Source organism: Bufo bufo, chromosome 3 (genome assembly GCF_905171765.1).
Source record: "Bufo bufo chromosome 3, aBufBuf1.1, whole genome shotgun sequence".
NCBI classification, from domain to species: domain Eukaryota; kingdom Metazoa; phylum Chordata; class Amphibia; order Anura; family Bufonidae; genus Bufo; species Bufo bufo.
In genome coordinates, this window is record NC_053391.1 from 200,572,334 (window position 1) to 200,600,251 (window position 27,918).

The 27,918-nt window shown below is 44.1% G+C and overlaps 1 protein-coding gene across 1 annotated transcript in view; it reads left to right on the top strand.

Moving 5' to 3' along the window:
* The window catches only part of LOC120994969 (putative helicase MOV-10), a 265,367-nt gene that overhangs the window by 100,448 nt on the left and 137,001 nt on the right, over positions 1–27,918 (top strand). Inside the window, exon 3 of the mRNA XM_040423881.1 lies at positions 6,156–6,249. Coding sequence (XP_040279815.1) covers positions 6,156–6,249 — 94 coding nt within the window. The remainder of the gene's footprint in view (positions 1–6,155; positions 6,250–27,918) is intronic.

A 27,918-nucleotide genomic window follows, 5' to 3' on the forward strand; every position in this document is an offset into this window, starting at 1 on the left:
GTTGTGTGCATGAGCCCCTACAATGAGCAGATAAAAGGTCCAGAGTTCATTTCAAGTGTGCTATTTGCATTTGGAATCTGGATCTCATCTTGAGAGTTGACAGCAACAAAGAGCTGTCACGATCAGTGAAGCAAGCCATCGTTGGGCTGAAAAAACAAAACCTACCCATCAGGCCGAGTTCACACGAACGTGTGTGACCCGTGACTGTGCTGCGGCCCGCAAATAGCGGGCCGCAATGCACGATCGCCGGCCGTAGGTCAGCCGCATCGATCGCGGACCCATTCACTTTAATGGGTCCACGATCCACCCGTTCCACTAAAAGATAGAACAAGTCCTATCTTTTTGCGGAACGGAAGTACGGGACGTAACCCCACGGAGGCACTCTGTAGTGCTTCCAAGCGGTCCCGTCCCGTGCGGCCGTTCCGCGATTCCGGATTTGCGGTCCGCATACATTGAAGTGAATGGGTCCGCATCCGTGATGTGGAATTCACACGGAACTGTGGCCGTGTATTGCGGCCCGCGATTTGCGGGCTGCAATACGGCCACGGATCACACACGTTCGTGTGAACTTAGCCTCAGAGTGACAGCAAAAACATTAGGCGTGGCCAAAACAACTGTTTGGAACATCCTTAAAAAGAAGGAACGCACCGGTGAGCTCAGCAACACCGGAAAACAACTGAGTTGGATGACCGAAGAATTCTTTCCCTGGTGAAGAAAACGCCCTTCACAACAGTTGGCCAGATCAAGAACACTCTCCAGGAGGTAGGTGTATGTGTGTCAAAGTCAACAATCAAGAGGAGACTTCACCAGAGTGAACACAGAGGGCTCACCACAAGATGTAAAACCATTGGTGAGCCTCAAACAGTAAGGCCAGATTAGAGTTTTCCAAACGACATCTAAAAAAGGCCTTCACAGTTCTGGAACAACATCCTATGGACAGATGAGACCAAGATCAACTTGTACCAGAGTGATAGGAAGAGAAGAGTATGGAGAAGGAAAGGAACTGCTCATGATCCTAAGCATACCACCTCATCGGTGAAGCATGGTGGTGGTAGTGTCATGGCGTGGGCATGTATGGCTGCCAATGGAACTGGTTCTCTTGTATTTATTGATGATGTGACTGCTGACAAAAGCAGCAGGATGAATTCTGAAGTGTTTCAGGCAATATTATCTGCTCATATTCAGCCAAATGCTTCAGAACTCATTAGACGGAGCTTCATAGTGCAGATGGACAATGACCCAAAGCATACTGCAAAAGCAACCAAAGAGGTTTAAGGGAAAGAAGTGGAATGTTATGCAATGGCCAAGTCAATCACCAGACCTGAATCCGATTGAGCATGCATTTCACTTGCTAAAGACAAAACTGAAGGGAAAATGTCCCAAGAACAAGCAGGAACTGAAGACCGTTGCAGTAGAGCCCTGGCAGAGCATCACCAGGGATGAAACCCAGCGTCTGGTGATGTCTATGTGTTCCAGACTTCAGGCTGTTTTCAGAAGAGAGCGCATGTAGTGAGAGCTGTCAGTAATGAGATCTATATCAGGCTTGGGTCCCTTGCAGATGAGTTTGTCACTCTGTGAGTCCGCAGCGCAGCTCCCGGCCTGACCTCCCAGCACTAACCGGGTCACATAGCATTATATTGCTTTATTATGCTCTGTAACCGTTAGGCCCCTTTCACATGGGCGAGTATTCCGCGCGGATGCGATGCGTGAGTTGAACGCATTGCACCCGCACTGAATACCGACCCATTCACTTCTATGGGGCTGTTCACATGAGCAGTGATTTTTCACGCATCACTTGTGCGTTGCGTGAAAATCGCAGCATGCTCTATAGTCTGCGTTTTTCACGCAACACAGGCCCCATAGAAGTGAATGGGTTTGCGTGAAAAACGCAAGCATCCGCAAGAAAGTGCGGATGCGGTGCGATTTTCACGCACGGTTGCTAGGAGACAATCGGGATGGAGACCCGATCATTATTATTTCCTCTTATAACATGGTTATAAGGGAAAATAATAGCATTCTGAATACAGAATGCATAGTAAAATGGCGCTGGAGGGGTTAAAAAATAATTTAACTCGCCTTAGTCCACTTGCTCGCGCAGCCCGGCATCTCTTCTGTCTCCTTTGCTGAACAGGACCTGTGGTGACATCACTCCAGTCATCACATGATCCATCACCATGGTAAAAGATCATGTGATGGATCATGTGGTGACCGGAGTGACGTCACCACAGGTCCTGTTCAGCAAAGGAGACAAGAGATGCCGGGCTGCGCGAGCAAGTGGACTAAGGTGAGTTAAAAAAAATTTAACCCCTCCAGCGCTATTTTACTATGCATTCTGTATTCGGAATGCTATTATTTTCCCTTATAACCATGTTATAAGGGAAAATAATACAATCTACAGAACACCGATCCCAAGCCCGAAGTTCGGGTACCAAACATGCGCGATTTTTCTCACGCGAGTGCAAAACGCATTACAATCTTTTGCACTTGCGCGGAAAAATCGTGGGTGTTCCCGTAACGCACCCGCACCTTTTCCCGCAACGCCCGTCTGAAAGCATGATGTCTGCCTCATAGGCGTTAGACCGCCAGGCCTGAAGTCTATGAGGTTGGACTGAAGCTCCCATGCGCCACGGCAAATTGCTGCCCCCTGCCTCATAGCAGAAGTGGGCATGATGTCACAAAAGTAATTAGGAAATGGTGATATCGCCATTTCTTTTTACCACTGTATATACTGGTAAATCGCCCAACACGATCATACCCCTGAAACAGAAGATTCATACTTGTCTGCTCCACACTGCCCCTGCAGTCCCCATGCTGTTTACATCTAGCTGGCTATGGGCATGGTCGCATACACTGACCCAGCCAATGACTGGCTTCAGCAGTGAAATTCTGTTTGTGGCCACATCACCGGTGGATCCAGTAATTGGCTGGTGCTTTGTGACTGCCCTCAGCCAGGCATGTGACTGCCCTCAGCCAGGCAGATGTAAACAGCAGGGGGGCTGGAAGATGGGGGCAGCGCAGAGGACTGGAGTGGCGGGGTGCAGTCAAGTATAAATCTTCTGTTTCAGGGGCCATGCTGCAGGAACCTGTTTTTATAAAATCATTTTTTACTGGGAAATCCTTTAAGTCCCTATTACGCTGCACAATACTTGGCCAATCACTGGGAACAAATGTTCATAGGAACGCTCATTCCTAATAACTGCCTGTATAACTGTGCCGCTGATCACTTGTTTGTTGACTAATTAGCATATTTTATCAGGAAAGCTGTGAGATAATCATCAGCATATCTCCCTGTGTAATCAGTGCTGCTGATTTATCAATATAACTAAATGAGGGAGCATTATTCACTTTGTATCAGCCTGTGTAATGGGCCGATGCAAACTAGCATCAATAGCTTTTTTTTTGGCCCCTTTAATATAGAGCAATTTGACAATGCGGCCCTCAAACTAAGGGCTTGAATGGGTCTGTAATCACGGAGATGCAGAATGGAAGCACAGATCGGAACCCCACAGAAGCCCTACGGAGTGCTTCCATGGTGTTTCTGGCCGTGCCTCCGCACTGCAAAAAAATAAAACATGTTCTATTTTTTATTTTTTGAGATACAGATGAACACGGACCTATTCAAGTTGAATAGGTCTGGATTGTCCCGGCAGTCTGACAGATGTTGCCCGTGCATTGGGGACCGCAAATTGCAGTCCCCAATGCCCGGAAAGGCCGCACAATGGCCATGTGAACAAGCCCTAAGGTTGTGTACCCCTGCTGTGGAGAGATCTCTTGTCACACCATGTTTGTGCAATATGCAAAGCATATCTCGCTGAAATCTGCAGTGGAGGAAATCCACACCAAATTGTGCAGATTTTGCTTCAGCTTTCATTGTGTAAATGCTGCATATTTTCTTCGGATTGCACCCTCTGCATTTCATAAGGTGAAATGCACAGCAGACTTCCACAAGATAAACTGACATGCCGTGGATTTAAAATCCACACCTCACGTTATGTGCATATTCAGATGTAGATGTGAGCACTTTCTGCAGCATGTGGATGTAATTTGTGAATCTCATCCACTTCGCTGCTGTAAAAGCTATGGATCTTCCACACACAGTTCCACTGTAAAAATTAGAGGCGTTTATGCGACTTGTGGTCCTACTAATGGTCAACATAAATATAACGAGAGGTACTAAGGGCACCGTCCTCCCACCTGAATTACCAGGGAACCCAGTCCTGGCCTCCTCCGACCATCCAGGAAAGCGGGGTGCAAGGCTTAAACAGATTTGTAACAAGATGCAAGATGAAAAGATCAGCTGCACTCACCATCCGTGTTCACACTTTTATTGCAGGGTACATTCCAGGGGCAGACTCACATGGAGCATCAATATACAGCGACGGCCATTTTGCGGTGTGACCGCTTCTTCCAGCTGTTTGATCCACTCTGAGAATCGCACGAGACACGGGTACATGGACACATTTGTGCAAAATTTAAAAACAGTAATAGCATAAATACAAAAGAGTTATAAAGAAGTGACAAAAGGCTGGCATGTATGGAAGGAATAATATCTATACACCCATACGCGATGAGCTGGGTACAAAATCCGCTACTAATTCCCTACAGTGAATAATATATTTCACAAAGAGACACATTTGTACAATGTGTCCATGTACCTGTGTCTTGTGCGTGCGCCGCTGTTGCAGCGTCAAGGGTCATTGAGTGATGGGTCGGCTGAACCCTCCCCCAGATGACGCTAAAAGTCAGCGCACGCACGATTCTCAGAGTGGATCAAACGGCCGGAAGAAGCGGTCACACCGCGAAACGCCTGTCGCTGTATATTGATGCTCCATGTGAGTCTGCCCCTGGAATGTACCCTGCAATAAAAGTGTGAACACGGATGGTGAGTGCGGCTGATCTTTTCATCTTGCATCTTCCTACTAATAGTCAAGCCTACAAAATGACTAAACCTTTGTGGAAAAAAAACACCATCTGACCACAATGTTTTGAGAATAAACCGAAAGAAATGAATGCTGTATCGATTACCAGTTCACTTCTTTTTTTACCTTCCCCTACTGTTCATGGTAGCGGGTCCTCTGGTATTCTTTCTTTGCATAAGGGCTCATGCACATGACCGTATGTATTTTGTGGTCCGCAAAAAAATACGGATGACTTCCATGTGCATTCCGTATTTTACGGAACAGCTGGCCCCTAATAAAACAGTCCTATAATTGTCCGTAATACTAATACGGACAATAATAGGACATGTTCTTTTCAATGGGTCTGCAGAAATAAAAAAAAAAATGAGTGTTCTGTTTTTTTTTGCGGATCCAGACACTGAAAGACAATACATTCGTGTGCATGAGCCCTAACTGAGTGTATTGAGATGAGACAGCTGACTGACATTGAGAATTGCTGCAATGTTTGCCATTATTATCAATACTGCAACAAAACCTAATAAAATCTGTAAATACACCCTTAAACCGACAACTGTAAAATCTCAATCTTTTCCCAATGGGTTAGGGTACTTTCACACTTGCGTTTTTCTTTTCCGGCATAGGGTTCCGTCACAGGGGCTCTATACCGGAAAAGAACTGATCAGTCATCTCCCCATGCATTCTGAATGGAGAGTAATCTGTTCAGGATGCATTAGGATGTTTTCAGTTCAGTCGTTTTGACTGATCAGGCAAAAGATAAAACCGTAGCATGCTACGGTTTTATCTCCGGCAAAAAAACGGAAGACTTGCTTGAATGCCGGATCCGGCATTTTTTCCCATAGGAATGTATTAGTGCCGGATCCGGCATTCAGAATGCTGGATCCGTCCTTCCGGTCTGCGCATGCGCAGACTGAAAAAAAGGTGAAAAAAATAAATTCCGGTGTCATCCGGCAAAACGGATCCGGCATTTCAATGCATTTTTTCGACTGATCAGGCATTTTTAAGACTGATCAGGATCCTGATCAGTCTTACTAATGCCATCAGTTGGCATACGTTTTGCCTGATCCGGCAGGCAGTTCCGGCGACTGAACTACTTGCCGGATCTCTCTGCCGCAAGTGTGAAAGTACCCTTACCCTTCAAAAGGAGGATAAAAGTCAATTAAAATAGAATAGCTTTTGTGATAATTTACAGTAGTAACTAATTACATGTCTTTTTATATATATTTTTATTTTTTTTAGACATGGCCGTCTACCAAATTTTTCTTCTGTTATCTATTGCCTTAAAGGGGCAGGAAAAGCTTTCGTAAGTGGAGACTCGCTTCATCTGACACAGGTATGTTTTGTCCCACCAGATGCAATCTTGGGCTATGTTCACACATTAAGGCCAGGGTCACACGTGACTGATTAGCTGTGGATTTGCCATCAATGATTTGCATTCGGCAAATCCACAACATTGTAAATTTCTAAATTCTTATTCACGTGCTGCGTAAAAAACGCAGCAGAAAAGCTGATGTCGCTTTATACAGCGGATTTCGCCCTTTGCATTGGAGAGGGTGAAATCTGCTGGCTTTTCCGCAGCTAATTTTTATTTTATTTTTTTTCTGCTGTATTTTCAGCCTCTTGTGAACCCAGCCTAAGACCATAATGCTGTTTTTGCCATGGTACTGTCGTGGTACAATTTTTGCATGATCCCTTACCAAGGGCTCTAACCATATTGTCTGCAACGCTCCAGATCTTAAAATTTAGTCTAGGGGGGTAAAAGAATGAGAGGACATGACTCATGGTGGTATTTGAGTCTTCCTCTACCGCTTCCAACTGCAAAGGGCAGAAGACCCTTTCTTTATTAGCAAAGCCCTGGGTGTCACCTGTACAACCTAAAAATACATATGAGCCAATAGGAATGTGACATGTGTTTTAGCAAAGAGTGATGTATAGATCCTCATAGTATATATCTGGACGCAAATGGGATACTCAAGGCAGGAAAACCAGCAAAGGAATTCCTTGTCTAGATCTGTGACATCTGAGCTGAACAATTGTTAAGAGCTCATTTGTGTTTCTTCCCTCCCAGAATTCCGCACACTGATTAAGATGCGCTCTCCCTAAGGAGAGTTAGTTCCCCCCTTGCATCTTCTCTGTAGACATCTAGCTTTTTCACCAAATATTGAGACCCAGGTATATGCAAGACTTAATGGTGTTTAAAATAATCCTACTGTGTCATTTTCCTCCCCTAAACATAATTGCAAATATTGGATCTCAAGGTTCACCTGTCCCAGCTAAATTTACCCTTCTGAAGAGCAGGGAAGAACCATTCACTAGTTATAATCACTTCCTGGCATCTCATTTATGAAGAGGTTCCCATCTATAAAACATCGCCAGAAGTTAACCCTTTACAGTCTACACACCCCACTGGTGTTTTCTAAAAGATTCTTATCTGAGCTTCCCTGATACAGTATGTGGTTGATGTATTGGTAGAGGCAGCAGACTTATGACTACATTTCTTGTATACAACCATAAAACAGATACACGGATAGAACAAATATTTAATCCCATTAACATCACATAAAATGCACAACACCCTTGAACCAATTAGCGAAGGCCGGTTTTACGCTTGTGTTGTGGCTTTCCGGTTTTGAGATCTGGCAGAGGATCTCAATCCCACAATTAAACGGATCCATGCCATTTAATGCATCAGTTTTTTTTGTCCGGATCCTCTTGTATAAATCTGAAGTGAACAAACTGGATTCAGTCTGAAAAACATTGTACCTGTAAGTCAATGGGCGCTGGATCTATTTTTTTTTTTCCGCTAACAAACACTGATCCAGCACCATTGACCTACATTGATTTTCATGCCGGATCTGGTTTGTTCTGTTTCGCAGAACGGACACAAAACCACCGCTTGCAGCAGTTTTGTGTCCGATCAAATAATGCAACAAAACGGAACAGACTGAATCCTTATCAGTTTTGAGATCCTCTGCCGGAAACTGGAAAGCCACAACAGGCCTGATAAAACCTTGACCCACCTACTGTTGGCATAGAAACTGGTATTTACCAACTTATTCACATTGTACAGTTTTAAATTCCGTAACGGACAATCAAGAAACTGAAGACTTTTATGGTGGTTCCCTTGAGTTAGAGATGTATTTGTAATGGTTGCTGTGTCCTCCTTCAAGCTTCACTAACTTTGGAGTAGTTAGCGGTACCTGGAAGTCACCATCATATCTGGGATCCAGATTTTACTTAGTTTCTTAATGCATCTTCAATCACCAGGTTTGATGGAATGGTAAAGCCTCTGAATCCTGATTTGGAAGGGATTCATGCACTTGGTTATGTATAGCAATTAGTTGGTTTTGTAGGACTTCTATACAGGTGTCACACTGGTGGCCTGTCTTCACTGCTGCTCTCTAAAAGAGCTATTGTTCTGCTGTATACTAACGTCTGGACTGCATTACAGATCTGCACAAACTCTGCCTAAGACCACAGCCTGTTTTCTGTACAAAGTATGGCCTGCTTCCCTGTACCTCACTTTAGTGTCTGATCCTCATGGGTCAGAAGCCACAGATCATAACAATAGGTTTGTTGGAGTTAATCTAGCCCTGTCCTAGAAGCTTAGCCCAAGAATATAACATTGTTGACAAGGAGACTTGCTTCTGAGGAATGGTCCTTAAAGGGTTTCTGTCACCCCACTAAAGTGATATTTTTTTTTTGGGCTAGTTAAATTAGTTATATAGCGATATTTTAAAATATAATAGTGTTCCTTACTTTGATCCAGCAGTTTAGTCAAAAAACGAAGTTTTATCATATGCAAATCCGGTCTCTACCAGCAAGTAGGGCGTCTACTTGCTGGTAGCTGCTGCAGAAATCCGCCCCCTCCTCTTGTTGATTGACAGGGCCAGCCGGGATCTCCTCCTCCGGCCAGCCCTGTCAGCATTTCAAAAATCGCGCGCCCGTGTTGAATCTGCGCAGGCGCTCTGAGATGAGGAGGCTCGTCTCCTCAGAGCTCCCTCAGTGCGCCTGCGCCGATGACATCATCGAAATAGAAGACGTCATCGGTGCAGGCGCACTGTGGGAGTTCAGAGGAGACGAGCCTCCTCATCTCAGAGCGCCTGCGCAGATTCAACACGGGCGCGCGATTTTTGAAATGCTGACAGGGCTGGCCGGAGGAGGAGATCCCGGCTGGCCCTGTCAATCAACAAGAGGAGGGGGCGGATTTCTGCAGCAGCTACCAGCAAGTAGACGCCCTACTTGCTGGTAGAGACCGGATTTGCATATGATAAAACTTCGTTTTTTGACTAAACTGCTGGATCAAAGTAAGGAACACTATTATATTTTAATATATCGCTATATAACTAACTTAACTAGCCCAAAAAAAAAAAACACTTTAGTGGGGTGACAGAAACCCTTTAAAGGGAACCTGTCACCTGGATTTGGGTATAGAGCTGAGGACGTGGGTTGCTAGATGGCCGCTAGCACATCCGCAATACCCAGTCCCCATAGCTCTGTGTGCTATTATTGTGTAAAAAAACGATTTGATACATATGCAAATTAACCTGAGATGAGTCAGAGCTTGAAAATATGACTCTTCTCTGGTCACATGAGTAAGATATGACTCTTATGTTAATTTGCATAAAAGGCGGGAAGTACAAAAATGCATAATACTTATTGAATTCGTCTGCAAATGAAATTAAAAGTGTAATTTATATGTTTAGGGTAACACAATGAACATTTAGAAACGCTCAGTGAGGGTAGCATAGTTGAGGCGACAGGTTCCCTTTAATGCTTACAAAACTAAACTTCTGTCCAAGGCCTTTTCCCCCTCTGCCTTTGATCTTTTGATACCATTCATTGTTCTATCTTTCCACTATACCCAATGTTTATATAATTTATTTATTGTGTTACTTCAGTGAAATGAATTCCCTCTATTGCTCAACCTCTGCAACTCTATCTACATATCCACTCAGCCAATATCTTTAGCTGTTGCTCTCAGTACAGGCCAGGTCTCTAAATATCCTGAAAAGTGATCAACACAGACTAGGATATATTAAGACTGTTCCACCTTTAGTAACTGAATGTAGTCAATCCACAGTCTCTGAAAGTGAAACTTGGGCATATGCCTTCCTGGAACTTCTATAGTTCTCCCATCATTATTACAGGCACACATCATTCAACCTTGGACTAACCTGGTGGCAGCATTGTTGAACCCAGGAGCCATCCACCACTGAACCAAATCATATGTTCTCTTTTGATTTGTCCATATGACCCACTTGAATGGGTCCACAATCCGGAAGGAGCGGTGCGTAACGGAGGCACGGAACGCCACAGATGCACTACGGAATGTTTCCGTGGGTTTCTGTGTCTCTGCACTGCAAAAATATTAAAAGTTCTACTTTTTTACTGTGCGGACGAATTACTGGATCTGTCTACGGCAACCGCACAGATGATGCCCAATGGATGGAACGGCCGGCACACATTCATGTGCATGAGCCCTTTGGGTAGAGTGCCCTTTGAATGCAGATTTTCTTACCAACCCTTAAGTCCATTCTCACTCATTACAGTTCTTTAGAGGTCTACTAGCCATTATCATTTAGACCTCATAGACCTCCACATTAGGCTCTAGGTAACAGCTTAAGGTGGATCCTGCGAATGCTCGTTCCTAACAATCTGCCCGTCTAAATGTGCCGTTGATCACCCTATGAATGAGCAAAACACTGGTTTATGGGGTGATCCTGTTTGTGCAGGCACCACTGATCAGTTTCTTTTCTGCTTTAACTAAGGGGGCGTGTCCATGCTCTCCCTATCACAGCTCAGGAGGCAGTTGAAGGATTAAACGGAGCATGTGCGGCCTTCTCTGTGAGCAGGACAAAGAATTAAGAAAAAAACATTTTATTGAATAACTCAGTAGCTATAATACATTTTCTGAACGCTTTTTTTTATTTAAAAAAAAAAAATAATTATTATATATATATATATATATATATATATTATACTTTTTTTTTTTTTTTTTTTTGCCGATCGTGTTGTGCAGGGGCTCATTTTTTGCAGGACGAGTTGACTTATTTTATTGGTACAATTTTGGGGTACATATGAATTATTACACTTTATAGGGCAAGGTGACCAAAAATTGGTGGTTTTGGCACAGTATTTATCAATTTTTACAGCGTTTTACTTGAGGAATTAGGTCATGTAACTTTTTTTTATAGAGCAGATCGTAACGGACGGGGCAATACCTAATATGTATACTTTTTTTTGTTTTTTATTTATTTCACTTCAGCACATAGCAGTTTTGAAGCAAAAAATCATGTGTCTCCATTGTCTAAGCTTTTTTTTTTTTTTGACCGATTGTCTTAGGTAGGGGCTCATTTTTTGCAGGATGAGGTTATTTTATTGATACCATTTTGTGGGACATACGCCTTTTTGATCGCTTGGTGTTGCACTTTTTGTGATGTAAGGTGACAAAAATGGCTTTATTTTAATTTATTTTACACCGTCTTTATTTTTATGGTGTTTATCGGACAGGGTGGATCATGTGATATATTTTTAGAGCCGGTCATTACGGACGCGATGATGCCTAATATGTGTGTTTTTCTTTCTTTATTTCTGATCACTTTTGGGGGTCTGATCCCCTCTGCAATGCATTACAATACATCTGTATTGTAATGCATTGCCTGTTCGTGTACTACAGTGAGTACAGGTTGCCTAGGAGATTGGGCAGCCTCTGCACGGCATCGGGCTGCCTTCTGACACATTGAGTCCCCGCCACAGCAGCCAGGGACTCTATGCGCTCCCTCACCCGACACAAACCCCTTCTATGTCACGGTCAGCGCGGACCGTGGCACAGAAGGGGTTAATCTGCTGACATTGGCTTTTACAGCGATGCCGGCGGATACAGCAGGGGCCCGGCTACCAGGGACTGCAGGGCCCCTGCAGTGATTGTGCACGCTCCGGTGCCCGCCTGATCACCATGACATACTATTACGTCTAATTGTGCGAACGCAGTGGCTTCCATGACGTAATAGTGTGTCGGCAAGGGGTTAAAGAGACTTTTACTACTTTGGATAACTCTCAGGATTTGGTTTAGATACAATAGGTTGTTTGAACATCTTATTCCTCAGGAGTTAATAAGTCTGCCTGTCTATAGGATCATATATCAGTAGAGAGCAGGTATTGGAAGTCCACTCCTTACAATATCTCACATTTTCTCCTCCTCTTTACATTATTATCCACGCCCCCTAGGGTCTGGTGAAATATAGCCTGGTTTCTTAAATCAGTTCTGCTTTGCTGTTTAACAATTTGCTAGTCGTCACCAGATGTCCCAACATACACTTAACATGTAACATATACAGTATAACCTACAAGACAAACCTAAAACAGACCGTGGGCCCATTTTGCTCCAAATTAATATGTGCATTTTTGTCTTCATCCTTTCCAATTAAAAGTACTTTTGTAAGAAGCCTCCATGTTCTGATGTCCATTAGGTACAGCTGTGAAATAACTTATAAGATTTCCAAAAATAAGCATAATCCCCAAATAGTAAATTTAACAGTGAGCTAACTTTTTTTTACCACATGGATTTTCTATAACTTTTTAGGGTATCCGATTACATTGTATATGTATTAGAAGTGTACTCTTTGCATTCTCAACTACATAAAGCTATCATACAACGCAAAAAATCCATACATTTCAGATAACAGATTAACCCATTCCTTGATTTTTGTTATCACCTACCTCGATCCATATCACTTGCTTTCATCCATCTCATGTTTTCATACCCTGCTAGAGAACAAAACCCTGAAGATCTGCCCTTTTCTCGCTTTACACTTTCAAATTTCTATGTGCTAATTCTACAACCAGTACCACATATCCACGCCTCAACATTTCTTTAGGCATTTTTTTCCTTAGTCATCAAGAGTTTCCCAGCTTTTCCTTTCCCTCACTATCTCTTGCTGCGGTCACACCCAATCCTACATCACACAGTTCACTAAGCTTACATGGGATCGTCCACACAGACAATTTTTTTATTTATTTTTTGGATCCAAGCATATCCATGGTCTAAGTTTTAGGGCTTGTTCACACGACCGTGTGAAGCCTGTGCTGTGGACTTTAAATTGCGGTCCGCAATGCTTGGGCACCCACCGTAGCCCAGCTGTATGGGGATCGCGGATCCATTCATTTGAATGGGTCCGCGATCCCTCCATTACGCAAAAGATAGAACTTTTTGTGGTGCGGAAGCACGGAACTGAACCCCAGAAAGCACTCCGTAGCGTTCTGTTCCGCATCTCTGGATTTTCAGACCCATTGAAGTGAATGGGTCCGCATCCGTGATGCGGAATGCACACAGAATGGTGCCCGTGTATTGCAGATCCACAAACGCGGTCCGCAATACGGCAACTGGCAGCACACGTTCATGTGAATGAGCCCTTAGTTTAGGCAATGTCTCCTGGGCAACCTTTCCAGACAAGACAGGTCACACAGATGCTCACTTTCGGAAATAATCACACAGCAATTCCAGTATGCCCTGTCCCCGGAACGAGTCACAAAGACTACGTATTTTTGGGGAAAATCACGAGGCCATACCCATCACATGTCACAGCAGAAGCAGTCACTATAAACCACAGCCAGTGATCTGCCATCTTTTTATTCCCAAGTCTGGCGATGCAGAGGTAAGTCCTTACCTGTGCCTGCGCCGCGAGCCACTCTGAAACGCATGTGGTCACCGGGAGCAGGCAGTTCCGAGAGCAGCCTTCATCGGGCTGTTCTCAGAACTGCCTGCTCCCGGTGACCGCATGAGTTTCAGAGCGGCGCAGGCACAGGTAAGGACTTACCTCTGCATCGCCGGACTTGGGAATAAAGATGGCAGATCGCATGTGTTCGTCGGCGAACACTGCAAACTGACCACAGCCACTTAGAAATACCTGGCTTCTTTGTCTAACTCCATAGAGACTTTCACACAGTTGGAAACAGGGAAATCAACTATCTGATCTCATACAATCTTATCTGCCAACCAACGTACCTTGAAGGGCTCATGCATGGCCGTTGGTCAGCTGTTCTGTGCATTGTGGCCCCAATCACAGGCAACATCCATGTGGAATCTGCAGACTTATCCAGACCCATTCAACTTGAATGGGTCCGTGATCCGTCCGCACCCCAAAAAAAAAATAGAATGTTCTATTAATTTTTTTTGCTGTGCGGAGGCATGGACAGAAACCCCATGGCACCTGAGCGGGGATCACCGCTTCTTGTCATTGAGACCAGGTGCTGGGTATACGGCCGGCACCCGCAGTCTATATTTGTATCAAGGGGTTAATTAAATTCATTGGTGGCACAGTGCGGTGCCCCCCCTCAATATTATAATCATTGATGGAGCACCCCCAACCCCTCAGTATTAGAATCATTGGTAGTGCAGTTGCCACAGACGGCCCCCCCCCCCCCCCCCCCCCCTTCCCCCCTTTTCATTGGTAGTGGAGTGGCTGCCATGGTACGCTCCTTGCTGCTGCTGTGCACAAAGCTCAGGGCAGCAGGGAGAGTGTTCTATGGTTTTAGAAGGGGGCTAATGGTAAATAAAGAGTAAAAAAAAATACAATTTTAGATCTTCTCCTTTCCCAACTTTACACATAAATATATAAACAATAAAAAACAACATATTACGTATCGCTACGTCCCAAAAAGTACAAACTATTGAAAAATATTTTCTATTATGGAACACACAAAAAAAAAAAGTAGACTTCCGGTTCCGGCACCATCATGGAAGGCTGTAGGAGGTGAGCGTTCCGCAACCACCCGCCAGAAAACCTCTCTGCTCCCCCACATAACGGGATAAGACCCCTTGACGTTATTCAGAATGAGAGGAGCGGATCCTTCAGTTTATGGACCGCTTTTTAATCAATATGATGAGCAGAAAGGCCCTCCTAAAGCAGTCATGTTGTCGGATGAGACTCTAATAATGGCGGAACACGAGGATTCCACTGATTTGGGCAAGAGCAACATACAACACATGCCAGAAGGTGACTACAAAGATGGCCCCCAGATTGATTATTGCCGACTGGTGCTTGAAGTGGCGACAAGGATCTTGCCTGATCTACAAGAGTCTCTATCCACCACAGTGACGCAGTCATTCCAACAAATACAGGCCAAGGTAACTCAAAACTCACAACGTCTGAGGCACAATGTGATGCAATGGCCCGGGAGCTGGAATTATCTCGACCGGCGCTGACAACAGCTGAGCGAGAATTCAAACGACTAGGGGAAAAAAAATTGACGACCTTGAAAACAGATCACAGAGAAGTAATCTAAGAATAGTAGGCCTCCCAGAATCTATACCACTCCATGAGCTCACTTTAATTTGAGAAAAGGAGATCCCTGAAACACTGGGCTTGCAAAAGATATGCACGGTGGAAAGGGCACACAGAGTGGGGCCTGATCTCAGATCACCAAGAGCCAGCACGCACTTTTAGTTCTCCCTCTGCTGGCAAAGTCAGAGGCCCAGGCAAATGATGGTGAAATATCTTAACTATGCAGACATCTTGAGATCTTAAAAGAAGACAAGAACAGACATCATGGTCAGAAGTCACAAGATACTGATCTTTAATTTCTCGGTGGAGGTGTTAAAATGCCGAAGGGCCTTCTCTAGAGTGTGCTTAGAGCTATACAATAAGAGTAGGTGGCTTTCTTTGTATCCTTCCCTCCTTAGAATATTCCATTAGGATGGCTCCACCACTGCTTTTCAGACTCCCAAGAAAAGCAGCCACCATGTTGGATGCAGACAAGAAGGAAAAGGGCGCCAAATCCCCACCACTCTCTCAGGGAACACGTGGGTAGCACAATCTGCCGCCAGTGGCAACAGGGGACCTGTTTCCTCAACCAAAGGAACAGCGCAGACATGCTAAGAATTTGGCTTCATGAAGATGAACAAGACAGTTTCTGCAACAAATAGTGAGGACGACTGACACCAGAACATGTGCCATGGTCCTGGGATCTGACGGGCTACATAGATGCTCCACTTGATAATCGGAGCAAGGAGCCGAGAGACATTATAGCAGGTAATATCAAACCCATTCTTGTGTTGAACAGTTTACAGGTTTGTTATAAATTGATAGGGTATGTACAGACCACTCTACTGGTGGTTGCAATGTAATGCCCGACTAACCAAAGACACTAGTAGAGTCTTAATTCTTATAATGGCTGCCCTCAGATATGGACATCGCCAGTGTGAAAGCTGTTATGGGCAAACAATGGACTGGCTCCAACTTGCTAATATACAGTTCTTCCACTATTTATGGATACATACCAATCGGGCCACCAATGGTACAGAACATATATCTTATAATGAAGGCGGGTGGGAAAGAATACCTAATATAACTATCAGAACTTTCTATGATTGAAAAAATAAGTTGCTAGGCAATTATACCTATACAAGATCAGTTTCGCCACCTTCTCGTCAGGGTGCAACCTATGATTATTTTCTTGTGTTAACGTTTAAGTTGCATGTTCTTATGGGGTTTTTGGGGGTTGAAATTATCAGCATGACAGTAAAGGACAGAATGGTACCACTTGGACGTAAATCACATTACAAAGGTTTTAAAGTATGAAAAAAGTAACTTGGAACGTAAAGGGGCTGCGCTCCCCCCATAAGAATCTAATGGTCTTGCGACATCTACAGTGCTTGAGCGTGGATATAGTCATGTTACAGGAGACACCTCCATGAGGAGGATTTTTTTAGAATGGGAAAACTATGGGTGGGAGAGATTTATGGATCAGGAGCAGTAGGGCATAAAGCAGGAGTCCTTACCCTGGTACGCACCATCTCCCTTTAGAAGTCACACACCAGGAAGCAGAGTCTGAAGGGAGATGGCAATCGCCCACGGAGAAAATGAGCATATATAACATGTATGGTCCCAATAAAGTGTTTTTTCAGAATCTAATTAAGAGGGTTTCAGCAGATAGCACGCCGCTCAAACTCCTGGCTGGGGATTTCAATACAGTAATGAACGGTGACATGGACAGAAGACAAATGAGACAAAGCCCAGAGGAAGGGACCAACAGTTAACACCTTTTCTCCAAAATCTAGACCTCCAAGATACATGGTGCCTCTTTGACCCAGAAGGTAGGGAGTATACACATTACTCGTACTCCCACGAGTCATGGTCTAGGCTAGACTACATACACTCACTTAAAGAATTATTAGGAACACCTGTTCTATTTCTCATTAATGCAATTATCTAGTCAACCAATCACATGGCAGTTGCTTCAATGCATTTAGGGGTGTGGTCCTGGTCAAGACAATCTCCTGAACTCCAAACTGAATGTCAGAATGGGAAAGAAAGGTGATTTAAGCAATTTTGAGCGTGGCATGGTTGTTGGTGCCAGACGGGCCGGTCTGCGTATTTCACAATCTGCTCAGTTACTGGGATTTTCACGCACAACAATTTCTAGGGTTTACAAAGAATGGTGTGGAAAGGGAAAAACATCCAGTATGCGGCAGTCCTGTGGGCAAAAATGCCTTGTGGATTCTAGAGGTCAGAGGAGAATGGGCCGACTGATTCAAGCTGATAGAAGAGCAACGTTGACTGAAATGACTCGTTACAACCGAGGTATTCAGCAAAGCATTTGTGAAGCCACAACACTCACAACCTTGAGGCGGATGGGCTACAACAGCAGAAGACCCCACCGGGTACCACTCATCTCCACTACAAATAGGAAAAAGAGGCTACAATTTGCACGAGCTCACCAAAATTGGACTGTTGAAGACTGGAAAAATGTTGCCTGGTCTGAGTCTTGATTTCTGTTGAGACATTTAAATGGTAGAGTCCGAATTTGGCGTAAACAGAATGAGAACATGTATCCATCCTCTGATGGCTACTTCCAGCAGGATAATGCACCATGTCACAAAGCTCGAATCATTTTAAATTGGTTTCTTAAACATGACAATGAGTTCACTGTACTAAAATGGCCCCCACAGTCACCAGATCTCAACCCAATAGAGCATCTTTGGGATGTGGTGGAACGGGAGCTTCGTGCCCTGGATGTGCATCCCTCAAATCTCCTATCAACTGCAAGATGCTATCCTATCAATATGGGCCAACATTTCTAAAGAATGCTATCAGCACCTTGTTGAATCAATGCCACGTAGAATTAAGGCAGTTCTGAAGGCAAAAGGGGGTCCAACACCGTATTAGTATGGTGTTCCTAATAATTCTTTAGGTGAGTGTATGTGTGTCCAGGTTATATGCTTTGTGCATACAATCCATAATGATAGGAGAAATAATATCTGATCACACACCAGTTATAGCGACTTTTGTGGATACCATAATACCATACCAAAGGGCATTGACTATATCTGGCGGTTCCCTGCAAAAATTAACAAAAATGAGTCGTTCTGTGAACTACTGAACCATTGGTGGCAGGAGTTCCTGCTGCATAATTGAGACGGCAGACTCGCAACTCCTCTGGGACGCAGCTAAAACCGTTCTAAGAGGGAAAATAATCTCAAACCTGACATCTCTTAAAAAAATAAAAAATACAAACCAGAAGTTCCAACATCATAGCCAACTGCTAGAAAAGGCTTATACCACATATTGCACAAATACTACCCAGTTTAAGAAGACTGCATGGGAACAGGCGAAACAACAATATGAAAATTGGCTGCACAAAAGGGAAGAACTGAGTCGCTCACATATGGAAGCACAATACTACAGGTATGGGAACAAGACAGGGAAATTGTTGGCACGCCTAGCTAAAGGACATACTACTAACCCCCCAATAATAGCTTTAAAAGACTCAAAGGGAGTAACACACCATTACTAACACACCACATAATATCAATGGTGATCTTTCAGGAGTTCTATACCTATCTTTACTCTGACACATCACAAAACAATACAGACACAATCTTGGTTAACTTCACTTTCCCTCCCAAAAATTACTACAGAGGAGCTGGATATGTTAAAGGAAACCTGTCACCATGATTTTGCGCATAGAGCTGGGGACATGGGCTGCTAGATGGCCACTAGCTCATCTGCAGTACCCAGGTCCCATAGCTCTCTGCGCTTTTATTGTGTTAAAAAACCGTTTTGAGCGATATGCAAATTACCTGATATGAGTCCTGTAGCCGGAGATGAGTCAAGCGGAAAGGAGCCCAGCACCGCCCCGCGTCCTCCGAATCTCCTCCTTGCCGGCTGACGTCACAGAGCTGGAGCGCCGAAATCTCGCGATGCACGAGCTAGCGCATGCGTAGTTCGTTCCCTGTGCTGATGCCAGCACAGGGAATGAACATGATGCCGACACTGCGCATGCGCTAGCTCGCGCATCGCGAGATTTCGGCGCTCCAGCTCTGTGACGTCAGCCGGCAAGGAGGAGATTCGGAGGACGCGGGGCGGTGCTGGGCTCCTTTCCGCTTGACTCATCTCCGGCTACAGGACTCATATCAGGTAATTTGCATATCGCTCAAAACGGTTTTTTAACACAATAAAAGCGCAGAGAGCTGTGGGACCTGGGTACTGCAGATGAGCTAGTGGCCATCTAGCAGCCCATGTCCCCAGCTCTATGCGCAAAATCATGGTGACAGGTTTCCTTTAAATGCTCTTATAACACAGGGGGGAGTAAATGAATGTATCCAGTGGGTAGCCCTGGGAAAGGCACTGGGTCCCGATGGATACACAGGTGACCTTCTATAAGGCCTTGAAGGAGAAAATGGGACCCATCTTAACACCTCTATATAATGGTTATATGGCTAACAAAAAGATGCCAACAATTACCAATACGGCCTATATTAAAGTACTACCTAAACTGGAAAGACCTCACGTCACTGACATCTTATAGACCAATATCCTTGATTAATGTGGATATTAAAATATAAAGAATATTAGCAGACATGCTAGCAAAGGTGCTTCCCTGACTAATGGCTCCACATAAAGTTGGGTTTGTCCAAGGTAGGGCTGCTGTATCTAATATATGTAAAGTATTAAATACCATACAAGCAAACCAGTCAGCTTGCCCTAGACCGGGCATACTCTGTATAGATGCAAAAAAAAAAGCATTTGATTATGTAAGGTGGGGATGGGTAATCGTTGTACTAGACCATATGGAATTGCAGTGACCCTTTCGGAACTACCGATCCACGTTATACTCTAACCCACAAGCGAGGATAACTACACCAGGATTTAAATCTAAACCTTTTGCTCTAAAAAAGAGGAATGAGACAGGGATGCCCCCTATCCCCATTATTATTTAATTTGGCTTTAGAACCTCTCTCAAAGGCAATAGAAAAAGGGAAGACAATATCAGGTTATCCATATAGGAAATATGGAAGTGAAACATGCACTCTTTGCAGACTATCTACTGTTTTCCTTGTCAAACCATGGTATGCATGTGAAGGAGATATTCTTGCTACTCGATCAGTTCAGCGATCTTTCAGGTTTTAGAGTAAACCAACTTAAGTGTGACTTGTTAGCCTTAACCCCCCACTCTTTTTAAAAAGAAAGTACCGATTCGTTTGAAATCTTCCAGTCGCCCTGGCTAAGGACTCTAAGATACCTGGGTATATTGATTGGGAGAACACCAAACACTATATACTCTCTGAACTATCCACCCCCTAATAAAAAAATCTCTAGATGGATGAAACTCCCACTATCATTGAGAAGATGCCATATGCTGAAAATGTGTGTTCCAAAACTGTTCTATATGATACAAACCATACCATTACTAATAAAACATACCAATATTAAACAACTAGAGACAGCATTTAAGTCTTATATATGGGCAACCAAAAAGCCAAGAATATCTTTGCCTACACTTAGCGTTAAATAAACAAAAATGGAGAAATAAACTTCCCTGACCTACGAACATGCAGCCTGTTTAGACATTGTTTTGATTGGCTGGGGGCACACAGCCGACACTCACTCCAATTACAAACTAGAGTGCGGCCTGTTTGCCCCTTGGAGTCTGACTACTCTTCTACACGTGAAGTATTCACAGCCACCCACATCAGCCAGACACTGCCTAATGTTAAGAGATGCATAGGCAACATGGAAGGCGGTACGGAAAAAATATGGCCTGCCTTGGCAGTGCTCTAAATATTTAGACCCCCTGACACGGACTCTGGCAAATACCAGGAACACCAAACAATGGAATGGACCAAAAACTGTAGCTGACTTTTGGAGTATGGATGACAAGAGAGATTTCACATTTGAAGAGTTCAAGAATAAGACAGGGATTTAAGTCTTCTTTCCTACTAATATAGGATACTACACACCTGAATATCAACAAAATGACTGATTCACTGAAAGGACAACCAGGAGAAAAAAATAACACTATCCACCATTTATAAAGATATACGCCACTATATATCTAAATTACAAGCACATAACATCTTTAAAGGGAACCTGTCACCAAAAAATCGCTTACTAAGCTGTTAAAGCTGTTAATCGCTTACTAAGCTGTTAATAAAGTGCTGCATAGTAGTGTCCTAATGCACTTTTTCTTCGTTTAGCCTCCTTGAGAAATCGATGTTTTATTCAGCCGCTGCCCCGTGCTTCAAGTCAGGTTTAAAGTCAAGGGGGCAGCGGCCTAGGCGTCTCCAATCCTGCTCTCCCCGCCTCCCACCGCCTTTATTGACACGCCGGATCTCAGTGCCGGGACCGCGCTCCCAGCCCGCATGCGCAGTAAAGGGCTGCTGTAGCGCGATTCCGGCTCGTACACTCAGCCGTCTTCAGTTTCGCTACTGCCCGCCAGCCTTACATGCCCGCGCCCGGCATCTTAAGGCTGGCGCATGCGCTGTAGCGAGACTGAAGCCGGCTTAGTGTACGAGCCGGAACCGGGATCGCGCTACAGCAGCCCTTTACTGCGCATGCGGGCTGGGAGCGCAGTCCCGGCACTGAGATCCGGCGTGTTAATAAAGGAGGCGGGGAGAGCAGGATTGGAGACGCCTAGGCCACTGCCCCCTTGACTTCAAACCTGACTTGAAGCACGGGGCAGCGGCTGAATAAAACATCGATTTCTCAAGGGGGCTAAATGCGGCTAAACGAAGAAAAAGTGCATTAGGACACTACTATGCAGCACTTTAAGGTACTATTAACAGCTTAGTAAGCGTGTGTGTTTTTTTTTTTTGTGACAGGTTCCCTTTAAACAGTGGAAAAAGGACATCCCGAAGATAGATACACCAGTAGATATATTAAAAGGTTGGGAATTGGTGTGTAAATCCACTATAAGTGAGGTGTGGAGAGAAACACAGTATCACATAATGCACAGAGCAATATATGGTTTCTTTTTAAAAGACAAGGTCAGTCCGACAAAATAACCTCCTTTTTTAAATTTAGGACAGGATAATACAGAATTATTTCATGTTTAAAGGGTTTGTCACCTCGTTTTAGCTTATAGAGCTGCGGACATGCACGGCTAGATCGCTGCTAGCATGTCCGCAATATACCTGTCCCATAAAGCGGTGTCCTTTTATTGTTTAAAAAAATTATTTTATAGATCTGTAAATGAGCCTGGTAAGGTGCCCAAGGGGCTGTACTAACCTTCCTGGTGCCCAGGTATGCCCCCCACCCCCGTGAAGGTGCTCAGCACCACCTGCGTCCGCTGAATCTTCTCCTTTCTATAGTTAGATTGCCATAATCTCGCGATGCGCAGTTCCTTCCCTGAGGCTGATGCCCGCACAGGGAAGGAACACTATACCGTCACTGCGCGAGCTCGCGGCAATCTAACTGAAGAAAGGAGGAGATTCGGAGGACGCAGGCGGTGCTGGGCTCCTTCACAGGGGGCGTGGCTGAGCTCCAAGAAGGTTGGTACAGCCCCTTGGGCTCCTTGCCAGGCTCATTTACAGATCTGTAAAAAAAAAAAATGTAAACACAATAAAAGGACACAGCTTTATGGGACAGGTATATTGCGGACATGCTAGCGGTGATATAGCCGTGCATGTCCGCATCTTTATAAGCTAAAACGAGGTGATTGCGGTGGTGCATGATCCACACTTGGTGGTGATCCAAACTGTGCCTGGATGTGAACCACTACCAAGGGTACTGCACATGATGATATTAGCAGCCAAGAGATGTTTACTAGCAAATTGCCAGAAACCAAAATGTCCAACAATAATTGAAGTAGTCTATCAGGTAAAACACTGCTTGCGACTAGAAATGGTGGAGCAGAAAAAAACAATGTCCACACGCTTTTTCTATAAATGGCAAAAGCTTTATTGACCTTTTCTATTAAATGACGAAATACAAGCGATTGTGTCACCATTTAGTGACCCCACATGGTATCACAAAGGGATTCTTTCAGGGTCTCTGGGGAGAAGGAATAGCGGTAAACAGACCGGAGAATAATATAAAGCACAAAACAAATACACATATAGAAAAATCCAAGTAACCTGACTAACCTCAAACAATGGTATCTGACATGCTGAGTATTGAGGGTGGGTGGTAAGGGGGAATGGAAATGGGAGGGGGGGGGGGGGGGGGAAGGGTTTGACTGTTAAGGGTATGGTATAAGGAAATGGATACATGTCATATTAGTACAGGGAAATGTGTACATCTCACAATGTAAATGCTATTCAATATTGCTTGCTATGTATATCTGTTGTAAAAAGTAAGTTTGTAAAAAAAATTATTTTTTTATTCTAAATGGGCATTAATCGCTATATAATATATATTCGCAATAAATTTCTTAATATAGTTTATTGTGGGAATATTTTTAGGGTTGGGCGATATCAAAAAGTGCTATTTCTCATGTACACACTATTACTGATTTTTTTTATGTACAGTTCATCAAAAGGTCAGTTATACCTTAAAAAATATACAGTAAACACTTTCTTTCAGACAAAACTATGCAATCAGTTAGTGCAAATACTTTATATATGACCAAATTGATCACAGAAAAAAATCTCACGGCAAATTAGTCTAGGGGTAAAAGAATGAGAAGAAATTACTCAGTGTTATTTGAGCCTTCCTCCACCTCTTCCAATTTTATAAACGGCAGAAATGGTGGAGCAGACCCTCAGCTAGCTTTTATACCAAATATTGCAACCCAGATATATCCAAGATTTAATTGTTTAAAATCCTACTGTAACAGTACTGAAGCCAAATTGCCACAATTTTCAAACCACTGTGGCGAACACAGCGATTTTTAACAGAAGTTTTTAATCCCCCCCCCCCCCACAATATAATTGAATTACAGAACAATATGCACTATCTGATTGACTCTGTTTCTGTAGCTTAAGTCCTTTTACACTTCATGGCTGGTTTTGCACTTTTCTGAAAAATGGCACATTTCTGTGGCGGTTTTCATGGTGATATTACTTTCAATTCTATATTGAAACATAAAACACAGCACATTTTGGTTACGGTAGTTATGTTTTTTGCCAGCTATGCTGTGGTCTCATTTGAGATTCCTTATGGCTGTGACAGTATTCAGACTCCGTAGTCCAGCAGAACCAAACTTCACCATGCAACCTACGGTAAAGTTCAGTTTAACAGGGAGGAGCGTAAGTTTTACCTTCACAGTACGAATGTGATATCTGGGCCTAGAATTCATTTTTTCTTTTTTTCTTATACTGTATGAAGGTAAGCTTGTGTACCACCGTGACACTGTTGGCTGAATGGAGGGCCTATGACTACATTTGGTGTCTCTTCACACAGGCCAAATGCTTATTTCTTTCCTTCTGCTCCAACACTGTTTAATGTGTCTCAATTGACTATTAAGTCTAGACACAGCCGTCTGTACATAGCCAGTAATCTATCAGGGGGGAGTAGAAGCTGAGGCAAACTGAGGACAGCAGAGGGCCAATGTGGCTGCAGCTACAGTGGAGTGATTTATCTCAACCTGGAGCTGGATTATCAGGTGAAAAGTAATCATGCATGAGATGCTGCAGCCGCATCTAGTCTCTGTGCCTCTATCTGCGGTAAGTCAGACTTCCATGAGCGGATTTTATCCATCAGATCAGACGGTGATCAGGGCAGTGGGTAGGAAATAAGTGTGGAAAAAAGAACTTCAAATTATGAAATAATAAAAAAAATGTTTAAAACATTTGGTTCACTTTATGTCCCAAATAACCCCTTTTAAAGAGAAACGGTCACCACAAAATGCAGTGCAATCTGAAAAAAGCAGCATGTTACCATGACCAACTTAACCCGCACCTACTGTGTCCTTCTCCCATACCATGTAGATTGTAAGCCCTCACGGGCAGGGCCCTCTCTCCTTCTGTACCAGTCTGTAACTCGTCTTGTTCCTGCTTAGTGCACTTGCCTGTATTATGTATGTGCACCCCTTATCATATGTACAGCGCTATGGAATGAATGGCGCTTTAATAATTAATAATAATAATGTTACAGAGCTGGAGCAGCTGAGCAGATTGACCTATATACTTGTGGGAAAAGATTCAGTAAAACTTGTAATTAATACATGTACTGTATTTTACCCCTCACCCACGACAGCACCACGAGTGAGGATGGATCCGTCCCACCCCACCCCACCCCCCAAAGACAGGAAACCTGCGGCACAAAAAGGCGGAGACTCCTCTCTGCCCTTAGTATGGTTTCCTGTCTTTAAGGGGAAGCCTGTGGTTCATCCTCTTCTCCCTAGGCGGCCCCCTGTTCTTATGCGGCACGCTCTGCGCAGGGGGGCAAGCAGAGGCGTGATGGCTCGGCGTTCCTGAGCGCTTGGGGGCACAATGTTTCTGTGCGATAACAAGCACCAGTAAGCATCTGTCGGCGTAGAGGCAGAAGATCCGGCCAGGGGGAGGAGTCTTGGCTCCGCTCACGTGACCGCCACTTCCGGGTTGAGAGTGAGGCATGGAGCGCACGGATCGCATCACGTGCAGAGGGGTGTGTGGTTTAAAGCGCCACTGGAACCCGGAAATGGCTGCTGGCGGTCACAATTTACAGAGTGCTGACGGCGTCTGGAATCGAGAGCTGCAGCATGGGGAGGAAAAACTATGAAGGACCCGCGGGCCAACCCGACCTCGGTACCCGGGAGGGGTGAGAGGCTTGTGTAGCCACTTGTGTTATGACACTCTTTTGATGTACAAATGTATTTGTGTCTTGCAAGAAAAACCTAAAGCAGTTTCTAAGAGACATCGCAAAGAATGTGCCTTATGCAAATGTTCTCTGGCTTCTGAATATAGCAAGAGGTTATGCCAGCAATGCATAGAGAAAACAGTGGCTGAGAAGACTCCATCCTTTTTATAGTTGTCTACAGAATTTCGTAAGAGCTCAGATTAATGCTTCTTTATCCTCTAAAAAGCCTGATGGTTCCAGAGAAGCTAAATCAAAGGAAAAGGAGTTTTAAGGCTTTTTTTTTTTTTTTTTTTTTTTTTTTTTGGGAATCAGATGAGGGGGAGGAGGTCCAGTCTTTCGGTTTGGACTCGGACGCTTCGTCCCTCTCCTCGGATTTCGATAATAATGAAATTGAGAGAGCTTTCTTTCCCATGGAGGATGTGGATAAACTCTAAGTGATCAAAGCAACCATGGGAATAGACTTTAAAAGAGGCTAGATCGGTGCAGGACATTATGTTTGAGGAAGGGGGGGGGGGGGGGCTGCAGACAAAACAGTCTAGGTCTTTCCCTTTGCATAAAAATTTATCTGCCTTAATTAATGAAGAATGGCGTAAACCAAGCAAGAGTCTTTATTGAAAAAAAAATTTAAGAGGAAATATCCCTTTTCTGAGGACGTAACCGCTATTTGGAATAAAGCGCCAAAGGTTGACGTTGCCATTTCTAAGAAATCGGCTCTTCCATTCGAAGACATGGGGTCCTTAAAAGATCCCTTAGATAAAAAAGCTGAGGGGTTCCTGAAAGGAGCTTGGGAAGCCTCGACGTCTTCCTTCAGATCTTCCATCGCTTCAACCTGTACTGCCAGATCCCTTATGTGGTCAGATCTAGAGGAACAAATAAAAAGAGCCCTAAAAATTTACTACACAGGGCCCCCTTTTTTTTAATTTTTTTTATTTATTTTTTTAAACAAGGAAAGGTCCAACCAATCCTTTCGCCCCTTCCGTTCTTTTCGGAGTAACAAAAAAAAATGCAAAGGAGGATAAGTCTTACAAACCAAGATCCCGAAGAGAAGGAGCAAGAGGTTATTTCTTCAACAAACAGACCAGAGGTGAGAAGTATGAACAGCAATGACTCCAGGGATCATGTAAGGGGAAGGTTAAAACACTTTCTGCCTGCATGGACCCAGATTTCCAGCAGCCCTTGGATTCTGGACACATTAAAAGAGGGGTTAAAGCTGGAATTTCGTTTAAGTCCTCCAAGGTTCGTGATTACAAAAGCAGCGCAAAAAGATGGAGGGGCGATCACGTCAGAAGTACAGTCATTAGTAGAAAAGAAGTTCCTAGTGGCAGTCCCGAAGCATCAAGGACAGGGGTTTTCTTCCCCCTCTATTTTGGTAAAAAAGCACGATGGTTCCTACAGAACCATAATCAATTTAAAGAAACTGAACCATTTTCTCTTTAAGAGAGTTCAGAATGGAGACCATCAATTCAACGATAAATCTACTCTTCCCAGGATGCTTCATGGCGGTTATGGACTTGAAGGACGCCTATCTCCATGTTCCGATCCATCAGGATTATCAGAAATATCAGCGATTTGCAGTTCAGATGGAAGGCGTATTTGGTTTAGCAATGTCGGTCATGTGTTGCTGGCCACGTCACATGACCCTCACTCCCCACTATATAAATACAGGCTGGCTACAGGTTGCCTGTGATTTTAGTCTCTTGTATTGTTAGCTACTCTATTGATTGACCTCTGGAATTTGACTTTGACCGTTTCCTGACCTCCCTTTGCCTGCTCCCTTGGTTTTGACGCTACATCTGGGATTCTGACCTCGGCTCGTTCTCGGATTTGCCACCTGCCTCTTCCCTTTGTATTGACGTCACCTCCTGGACTGACCTCGGCTAGCTGACCCGCTTTGCCTTCTTCACAGGGTACCTCTCTCTTGTCCACTTCCTTGTCCATTTGTCTGCATGCATCTCGTGTACCGTTCTCTGCCTAGCTGTCCGGTACTCTCTCGGTCCCTA